This window comes from Seriola lalandi, unplaced genomic scaffold (assembly GCF_002814215.2).
Source record: "Seriola lalandi dorsalis isolate HSWRI2012SDOR001 ecotype SW California unplaced genomic scaffold, Sedor1 jcf7180002054735, whole genome shotgun sequence".
Lineage (NCBI taxonomy): Eukaryota > Metazoa > Chordata > Actinopteri > Carangiformes > Carangidae > Seriola > Seriola lalandi.
Window position 1 is genome coordinate 517,884 of NW_019525288.1, and position 10,074 is coordinate 527,957.

The following is a 10,074-nucleotide window of genomic DNA, read 5'->3' on the forward strand; positions in this document are numbered from 1 at the left end:
AGGCTGCAACAGCAAAAGAGTAAAATCATTTCCGTCAGTCACATGGAAATTAGAGAGCTTTCTCCAGAAAAACCCTGCATATGTTCTCAATACATTAGGAAAATCACTGCAGACACTCAAACAAGATGCAAAGTGAAGGAGGCACTTGGCGTCATCAAAGGTCACACAAGATGAACCTTTCATCTGCAAGTGACCAAGGCCAAGTTTCACCTTTTTATTTGCTTGTCAACATGATACATTTATAGTATTGTACAATATATACTTATAATGAATATTTTATAATCATAATTTCATAAAAATAAAAAAAATCCCCCTAAATATTCACTGTAGTCATATTTTACATCTTGATGAAACATCTTACATGAATCTCTGCATCTTCTTCCCGACCCACGCTCATGATGGAAATATCGCGAGAGGACGTGGAGGAAGCAGCGAACACATGGGTTTGTGTAACAGCTTCATACAGTGAAATGCAAGGACAGACCTGTGTCCATGGCGGGACATCTGAAGGTAATTTCAGACACAATCTCATATTCTTTGTGTTGCAAAATCAGATCATTTGAAAGGACGCCACGAAACCTGACGTGACAGCTGTGTTCCTGTTTGCTAGCTCGGTTGCTTCGCCGAAACGTGACATTAAACCAGGAAACACTGTAACTCAGCTTTCCTGTGTCTTTGTATGAAACTATAGAACACATTTGTAGCCACCACCTTTACTTGCCCATTGAAAATAGAGGCGGTTATTGTAAGAAAAAATCTCAGCGACAAATGTTTGGGTTTATGTATGTACGAGTATGCTAAATTACACAGCTAATTTAACTGAAGTCGCTGTAGTCTGCCTCAAATATGAGCTCCAATCATGTACGGATTATGAGACAATACGGCCTCGGACATAGATAAGGAAAGACCCCTTGTTGTGTTATATGTGTACCTTAACGTGTAACCTCATCCTCTTTCTGACCACCGAGGGGCGAGCTACAGGAAACACAAATTGTACCCTTTTCCCCCGCTCCTGCAGAAGCTAGACCCCCCACAGAGTGGAAGATATGCTGCTGATGGTTGTTTTGTGTCTCTGTGTCACATTTTGTGTTACTTTGTGTTAATCTGTGTCTCTTTGTAGTCGTTTTGCATCTGTATATGGTCATTTGTCATCTCGTGATTATTTTGATTCTCTCCGTGGTTGTTTTGTGTCTTTTTGTGGTTATTTTATTGTCTGTAGTAATGTCTCTGTCAGGTTGTTTGTGTCTCTGAGGTCAATCTATATCTCTGTATTACACAACAGTTAGTTCCGACCAGGTAATTTGCTTGGGCACTAGTGCTGATGGAGTACAACAGCACTGGAACTTTTAACTACATGTATCACTCCGCTTCACAGGTGTTCTATTAACCATTAATCAGCGTTACATTAATGATCGTTATCTGTCTTAGATTGGAACAAACTTTTGCAAATTTGAATATATTTCCATAAAAAACATTTGAATTAAATGATGTATGGTCGTCAGAGGAGGATGAAGGGAAGGAAAGAAGCCTGGATACTTCAGTGCACAACTGAGGTAACATGCAGGCAAAGTAGCAAGTTAGTGTGCACTGTGCAGGTCAGGAAAATGTTTATGTTTTGCTAAGCAACAGTCCAGTACAAGTCCAGTTGTGGAACTATTTGTGTTGGTGTTGCCAAATAAATGGTGAAAGAAACAAACAAATCATAATCTGTTGTTCCTTATTTAACTAATATGGCGCTCTTAGAACTGTTGTATGAAAGCAGCATCACACTCGAGGTCGTTGCCAACAGATAGTTTTTCCACAGCAGACATTGTGACTGGAACAGGAAAAGCACAGGTGTACTTAATTTGATTAACAATGCTCAGTTCCATTGGTGTCCCATTAACCTTTCTGGAATTTAGCCATGCAAAATGTGATGTGTAATGGCCATGCAGTTTGTTTTTCCTCCACACTACCACACTGGATATTAACCTGATTATTAAACGAAACACTGTATTCAAACTCAGTGTATTGTGGAAATTGGGTCATTGCAAACATTATGAATTAACTTTAACCAGTCTATTCACAGTAATGAATGCCTGATGTGAGTTCTTTGACGACACGGTTGATTCATTAATTTTTCATGGTCTTGTCAACAGAAGCAGTTAAAAGACGCAGTGAAGGTCATCAGCTCAGGTAGCCTTCTATTTGTCTCCTACCTCACCGCGGTTGGAGATGAGCGTTTCTATGCGAACCAGCTCATGCCCCTGCTGCAAAGGATTGTGGGAGCAGAGATGGCGCATGTGTTGGCAGTGAAGATGATAGGTCTGGGTGTGGTTCCTCTGAACCGCTACCAGGACCCTGCATCATTGGTAAATATGTCACCTCACTGTTTGCTCAGTGTACTTGACACTGAATGAACCCCAGATGCTGTAAGACTTTTTTCTGTTTGTTGTTACTTCTCTATAGGAAGTGAACGTCCTAGGATTAAAGTTCAAAAACCCTATTGGCATTGCAGCGGGCTTCGACAAGCACGGGGAGGCTGTAGATGGCTTGTACAAATTGGGATTTGGCTTTGTTGAAGTGGGGACAATCACTCCCAAACCTCAGCCAGGGAACCCCAAACCACGTGTGTTTCGACTCCTTACAGATCAAGCCATTATTAACAGGTATGCTTAGAAAAAGTCGCACTATTGTCTATACTTGACTGACTTTTCTATTGTTGTATAAGAATGCATTAATTTTAGTTAAATGCAGCTAATAAAACTGTATATTGTTCACTTACAAAATACAATTTATATTTTATCAATGTTTTTACAGTAAAAATGGGAAAACTGTTTTTTATTTTAAATTAAAACTTGAATTAAAACTAATTGTGTGTGATGTTGCTTATTAAAATGGGGCAACATAATCTTACTGTTAATCTCACGTTATTTTACGATGAAAACTTTATTGCAAATAAGTCAACAGTGTGAAGCAATGCATCAGTCAAAAAAAGCCAACATTTGCAATAACCTGTTGATTGGTGGATCATGAAGTTGCTCAAATTACCAGTCAAATCAAAGTTTGTGTCACACCACACTTCACAACTGGAATGTATGGGCAGATGTTAGCTTTATAGTTGCAATTCATGTCTTTTAAAAATATTTTTGTATATTGGTCTTGTAGTTGAACACCCCACTTTTATGTTAATTTATTCAATTTATATAACAGGAAAGGAGTCACATTAGTGTTAGTTTAGAGCAAGAGGAAATAATCATGATGTTTTTCTTTCTCAGCTCTGTCTGTTCAAAGAGACTATGCCTCCTACAGGTTTACTGCTACAGGGTTTGCAGGTTTACCTCATTTTGTTTGCCGTTTTAATTTGTCACGCAGATTTAAATGAGCTAAATGAAGGAAATCTGTTTTTACCGGCTCTTTTTTGATTTTCTTTTCTGTCATTATACTCGGTGAAATTGGTAATTTATGGTAATTTATCTTCATGATGTTGCAACAGACAATTTACCAGTGAATTAAAAGCTTTGCTAGTGTAAAAAAAAAAAAATTAAATGAAAGTGTTATATAAGCGTTTGGTATTTAGTGCACTTGTTTTTTGTAGGATTAGTTTATTAATAGGGTGGCATTTTAACAAGTTATTGTGTGTGTGTGTGTGTGTGTGTGTGTGTGTTTGTGTGTGTTTGTGTGTGTTTGTGTGTGTGTGTGTGTGTGTGTGTGTGTGTGTGTGTGTGTGTGTGTGTCCGTCCAGATATGGATTCAACAGCTGTGGTTTGGCAGAGGCACAGCAGAGGTTGAAGGCAAGGGAAGAAACACAGCAAGAGCAAAGTAAAGGTTAGCAGTACTGTAAATGTGAAATGACTCACTGATCCAGCCGAAAAAATACTGGGTACAGTATTTTAAAATTTCAACCTGTTTTTTTCCTTTTGTTATTACTACAAGAAGTCTGATATAAATCTGGCACGTTTTGTTCTGTGTGCACTTATGTTATTTAGTAGTCATTTAGTTTGTGATGAGGAGGTCAAGCACTAGCACAAAGTGGGTTTGTGGTTAAATAGAATATTCTGTTGTCCTCTATTTTAATGATCTTGACCTGTCCTTGTTTCACGTTCTGTTGTGTCTGATCCATACCTGCTTACAGCCCATTTAGCACATGAGCAGCCACTGCCCCAGCTGAGTCATATGTCTGATGATGCAGCTTGTGTTTGTATTTGTCTGAACTTTCCTGTATGTGTGTGTGTGTGTGTGTGTGTACGTGCGTATGTCTGTGTTTATAGCTGGCCTTCCCCTGGGCATCAACCTGGGGAAGAACAAGCTGTCCCAGGATGCAGGGACAGATTACTTGGAGGGGGTGAGAATGCTGGGCCCGCTGGCTGACTACCTGGTGGTCAACGTCAGCAGTCCTAATACACCGGGTCTCCGGGACCTGCAGGGGAAGGCTCAGCTCCACCAGCTCCTACATACGGTAGGACTGTGTGAATGTTCAATAAATTAATGCGTTGGGACCCAACAGTGACAAAAATGTGAACACAACAAAAATGTATCATCTGGCCTTATTGCCCAGCCTTCCCACCTCAAATATAGTAGATCTCGATTCTAAAAATGTCTTAAATAACTTCAAGTATAATCACTTTGGTGTAAGTATGATACAGAGAGAAATAAAAACTTTTTTTTTTTCTTAATTCCCCACCAAAGAAACAAGCCAAGAAGATTGAATAAAGGATTTGAAAGGATACGGTTTTGGTAAATGGATTCAGACCTGGCTTCAGATTGGATAAAATGCTATCAAACCCCATCCCAAGGTGCATTCAGGGTTTGAAAGCAGTTTATTTTATTTGTTAATGGGATGTGTTTAAGCTTATACATCGTGTTATGTTGCTCTTTAAATTAAGTAGCAGTCCTGTATTTTTCCTTCCCTCACTGTCCTTTTCATCATACAGCACCCCTCACCCGATATACTCACATTCTCATAAAACCTCTGCAGGTGTTGAAGGAACGTGATGCCCTGCAGGGAGAACACAAACCTCCGGTGCTGGTGAAGATTGCTCCTGACCTCACTGCACAGGACAAACAAGACATTGCTGATGTTGTCACTGAGGTAGGAAGTTTATTTGTTATAGTCATTTAATTTCCTTATTGTGCCTTGATTAGATTTTCTAGCCTCTTCTTAATTTCATTCCATTATAATCAAATTTCTTTCCTTTCTAATTTCCATAATAGCCATGTTTCATTTCTGCTGTGTTTTCCATTTGTGGCAAATAAAAGGGTCTGTCCAGGTTTAATTCAGAAAGGATTGTGTTCCTTTTCCCTGGAGTCTAGTTTTTCCATGATAGATACGTATTTAATTTGTTGTATTGTAGTGTTTTTAAATTGGCGTATCATCCGTTAATCCCTTTTCAAGAATGTAGGACAGAAAACATACAAACTTTACACAGGAAAAACTGAATTTAAGCTCAGGTCCTGCTCTGAGGTGACAGCACTGATACCTTGAGTCATCCATGTCACATGCTCTTATGAAAACAGCGCACACCCTTTGCACAGATGCAGCCATCTTCTTGCTTGAATGGCAGTTGTATTGCTGGCCAGATAAATATGACTCCACAATACAAATAAATAAATAAATAATCTTTAGGCTAACATTAATGAAAGGCCTTTAGAAAAGAACAGTTGAAATTATAACAACTGTTAAGTAACTAACTGTTAGTTTAGTTTTGTCTTTAGGTTCCTTTTGCATTTTAGAGAAGAATCATATACTTGCTAGAGTGTGAGGCTTGTAGTTGGTTAGTGATCAAATATAAGGTTATAAGACACACATGGAAATCTGCTTGATATCTAAACTTACTTTTTTTGTGGTAATAACTATGTAATGGGGTAATTTTCAACCTCATCAGAGCACTGTTTAAAATGTATAGCTCAACAGGATCATTTAAAGACTTTGTTCCCTTCTTGCACTCTGTAACCTCATCACTACTTCAGAAGGTTGATTTTAGAAAATTCAGAGCAGTGTCTTTTTTTGCTCATGGGAGTGAGGAGGAGACTAACCTTAATGGAGACATTAAGGAGGGAAAAGCATTTATTTTAACAGTGCTCTGTCCTTTTCTTTGTCACAGTGCACTTCACATTAGAGGTCTCTGAAAGTCAAATGGCATTTACTCATAACCACCCACGACAATCATTTCTGCTCCTGTAGATGCAGCTACATACTTACTTCATGTCATCAGCTCTGTGTATGTTCTGTGTTTGCAGCTGGGAGTGGATGGGTTAATGGTGTCTAACACCACCGTGTCCAGGCCAGAGACGCTTCAGGATCCACACAAGTCTGAGGTTGGTGGGCTGAGTGGCCTGCCTCTCAAAGACCTCTCTACTAGCACTGTTAGAGAGATGTACAACCTCACCAAAGGTACATAGTTCATTTTTTTTCTGTTTTAACATCACAATACACTGAATACTTTTGGAAGTTACATCTAAAAAAGAATACAACATTATTATAGGTGAAGTACCAATCGTGGGAATTGGCGGTGTGGCCAGTGGCCAGGATGCTATGGATAAGATCCGTGCCGGTGCTTCATTGGTTCAACTCTACACTGCTCTGACCTATCAGGGTCCACCTGTAGTGACAAAGATAAAGCGAGAATTGGAACAACTTCTAAAGTGAGTATGACCGTGAATGGAAATGACCATATATCCTTAAGTGGAACATTTTAAGACTTTTTGAGGGCTTCCTTTTTAACAATAAAAGGATATTTCTGGTTTATCACAAATTGGATGTTTTGGATGTGTTGTTGTCTTGGAAATTTAATTACTGAGATCTGGGAGCTCAGCTGTATCTCTAAAAGCTCTGACAGGGCATGAAACACCAGCAGTCAAGATGTTTGCTAAACTTAATTGGAAGAAAAAATGAAGGTTTAATTTAAAATTATTACCCAAACTATAATCCATCACAGTTTACAAAACAATATCCTCTGAAGTTTGACTTACAAATAATGTGTTTTTATAAAGTTTGGCCCCATGATTGTGTTTCTTGCCAAATTTCTTTTTAGTAATGTTGTCTCAGAAATGACTTTGAGCACTGTCATCATAACCGATAGAAATGATGGACAAAACTACAGAATAAGACAAATAAAATTGGAATTAATGACAGTCAAAAAGTCCACAATTTTATCATAAGTCTACACATATAGTGATTTCTGGCAGCAATGGTAATGCACCTCCACAATGTATCACTTCATACAGCATGTTTCTCAAAGACTGACAGCACTAGTTTCATGAACTTTCCTCATGTTCATCAGTTGCTCTCTCTCTCTCTTTCTCTCTTTGTCTCTTAGTATCCTCTGATTTGCATCATAAATGTTTCTAATTCAATATCTTCATCTGTTTTCACAGAGATCAAGGTTTCAGCAGCGTCTCTGAGGCAGTTGGAGCAGATCACAGAGGAGCAGATTGGTCGACTCGTAAGCAGATCAAGCTGAAAGAGATGGTAAATGTTAACACAGACACTCAGGGCTTAGCAGCACCTGTAGCTGCTGTCTCCTCCAACTAGGCAACATGATGGTCAAGTTTTCCTGAAAAGAGATGAATGCTGAGTATTTGTGATAGTCCATCTGTGCATTCAGTCCGCTCTGACCTGGTTGTCTTTAAAACCATATTTTCAGTAATGGTGGTGAGGAGTGCGGAGAGAGTAAAATGCACCAAATCTCAGCTACACCTTTACTTATTAAGTGAATAATGGTAAATCTCCGATGGCGCGTTTGTAGTACTGAGGCGCTGAGGTCGATTTGTAACTTTATTTCAGACGTTCGTCCTTTTGTTACAGTGTTACAGCAGTTAGTTTTTCTCAAGTGCATACTTAAACCAAAGTGCTTGAATTTTTCACACACTTGCTCCCTAAACTAATTTTTACAAATGGATACAAGCAGTTTTTCTTGTGTGTAAAGAAAATAATCTGAAAACTTGTTTGTTGCCCTCCATTTCAGTAATTATATAGAAGTTGAAACAATACATTCAAATGTTGACATTGTATTATTCATTGCCAATCTAAATATAGATGTTATTATTCGTAAATGAATGGAAGAGTGCAAACATGTACGGGTTTGGGATCGAATTATTTATTTTATGACCGAGGGCTTGTAGCAGGGTTGTTCATGGCGAATATTTGAGAGCTCTCTGTTTCAATCTGTTGTACATCAGACTTGGTAAAAGCTCCAACCGGTTACATAGAGGACAACTGGTACACAAAGTTCAAACTCTTATGATTGTATGTGCCATTTGCGGACGACACATTACAAAATTTCTATTTTGACATTTTTGATGTTTTCAGTTTTACCGACATCTGAAGCTGACATTGTATAAACCTACACATTTAAGGCAATGACTCGGTATACTGTGTATGAAAGATATTTATTCCAGTGTGGGAGGTTCCTTTCACTACATGTTCATCATCCTAGCATTATGCCGTGTAGATGATCTGGTGAGGTCATGCAATCAGATTTTTATATGATGTGTCCATGTGTCCATCGAAAAGAAGACAAATGCATCACTAGATTTTACATTTTCCTGCACTGAAAGACCTTGAAACAATGATGACAGAAACATGGAACCAGAGAGATTACATTCATGTTATGCTGTCATAAAAACTCATCGGCTTAGGAATGCAATATGTTCTGTGGGAGGAGGGGTTGAAAACATGCACTTGGTTTGAATTTGAATGTATACCATCTCCAGTTTTGTTTTTGCGTGTATGAGGAGGCACATGATAAGGAGAATCAGCAAACACTGGAGCTCTGTTGATTTATGAAAGGCTTGAAGATGAGTGTGCAATGTTCCCGGCAGCAATAGAGAAAGCCCTTCAACTCCTCTTCCCATTAGATGAAGTCCCACTCCCCCTTATTAGCTGTGGGCACTGTGGCATCATGAGCCATTGGTGCAGGCTTTTATTGTTATTCTTGGGTTTTTCCCTCACTCATTGACACATTGCGATGCCTTCCTATAGCCTATCACAACACCGCCCGCTAATCCTAGAATAGACAGCAGTCATTAGACATGGCCAGGGACGGCAGCAGTACTGTGAGGATCAGCTGTGAGCTGCCAAGCACTTCCTTCCCCCTCTCCTGAGGCCAAGTCCAAACTAGCTTGTATCCCATATGTGGTGTCACAAGGGGGAGGAGAGGGGAGGCCTGGCTTCCAGTTTAGCAAAACTTTAAAACTGAAGGCCACTTAGATGTACGTTTTCCTCATTTAACTTTGATCATAGCTAGGAGGCAGCACTTAATCTGTCCCTGAGATGCTGTTTGTGCCGTGCTTTGATACAGTCTGAAGGCTAATAGGAAGAGAAGGGTCAGTGCTGGTCTTAATATATCACCTTGAATGAGCGTTAGGCTAATATTCATTATGGTATCTAGCACTATGCATGTATTCACGAGATCAGTAATGATAGCTTTACAGTTCAAGCATAGTTTTTGTGTCATAGTAGCCACGTTAATAAACTGTTAACTATGGAGAGCAGATGTCTTGGTAATACATAGGCAACCAGTGAAGAGGAGGGAATTTGTTCTTACTTGGCTGCACAGGGAGAAAAACAAAGAAAAAAACCAGCAGTGAATAAACAGAAAAACATTGCTTATGTAGAAAAACAGACGAGGATGAAATATGTGCTGTTCAGTGAGATGTATTAGTAATTATTGGCTGGACTGACAAAGAAATTCATGTTTCCCTTGTGATAAATTGTTGCAAATACCCTGTTGTTTTGTGGTCTGTTGTTATTCACAGTAATAGCATGTGATACACTGATATGAGAGAGAGAGAGAGAGAGAGAGAGCATTTGTTTTGACATTTACAAACACATGATTTACGTGTTGTTTTTTGTTAAGTTTTCTTTTCTTCTTTGGTGTGATATTTGTTTTTCTGGAACATCAGATGGCAAAGTTAATGAAGCATTCTTTATATAAAAGAGACTCTATTGGAGGTTTAATCGGTTTGAGGAGGAGGAGCCTTGAAGACTGAAAGAGCCAGTGTCTTCTGGGTCATTGGTTACAAAACTAATCAACCCTGAATGTTACAAGGTAAAGCAAAGACGGTTTCTGGATCATTTGTCAACTTCAGGAA

The 10,074-nt window shown here is 39.0% G+C and overlaps 1 protein-coding gene across 1 annotated transcript; it reads left to right on the forward strand.

Annotated features, from left to right (window-relative positions):
- The first annotated feature begins 418 nt into the window (after positions 1 to 418).
- Positions 419 to 9,705, forward strand: dhodh (dihydroorotate dehydrogenase). Its single transcript, XM_023424388.2, has 9 exons — positions 419 to 510; positions 2,139 to 2,351; positions 2,449 to 2,648; positions 3,725 to 3,807; positions 4,251 to 4,438; positions 4,958 to 5,071; positions 6,220 to 6,373; positions 6,465 to 6,624; positions 7,357 to 9,705. The coding sequence occupies exons 1-9, from the start codon at positions 493 to 495 to the stop codon at positions 7,511 to 7,513; spliced, it is 1,287 nt and encodes a 428-aa protein (XP_023280156.1). The 5' UTR covers positions 419 to 492; the 3' UTR covers positions 7,514 to 9,705.
- The last annotated feature ends 369 nt before the right edge of the window (positions 9,706 to 10,074 follow it).

Excerpts from the sequence above, each read along its gene's own strand:
- dhodh (XM_023424388.2), top strand. Across the intron at positions 2,352-2,448 it reads ACCAGGACCCTGCATCATTG|GAAGTGAACGTCCTAGGATT; the intron begins GTAAATATGTCA and ends ACTTCTCTATAG. Across the intron at positions 4,439-4,957 it reads TCCACCAGCTCCTACATACG|GTGTTGAAGGAACGTGATGC; the intron begins GTAGGACTGTGT and ends AAACCTCTGCAG.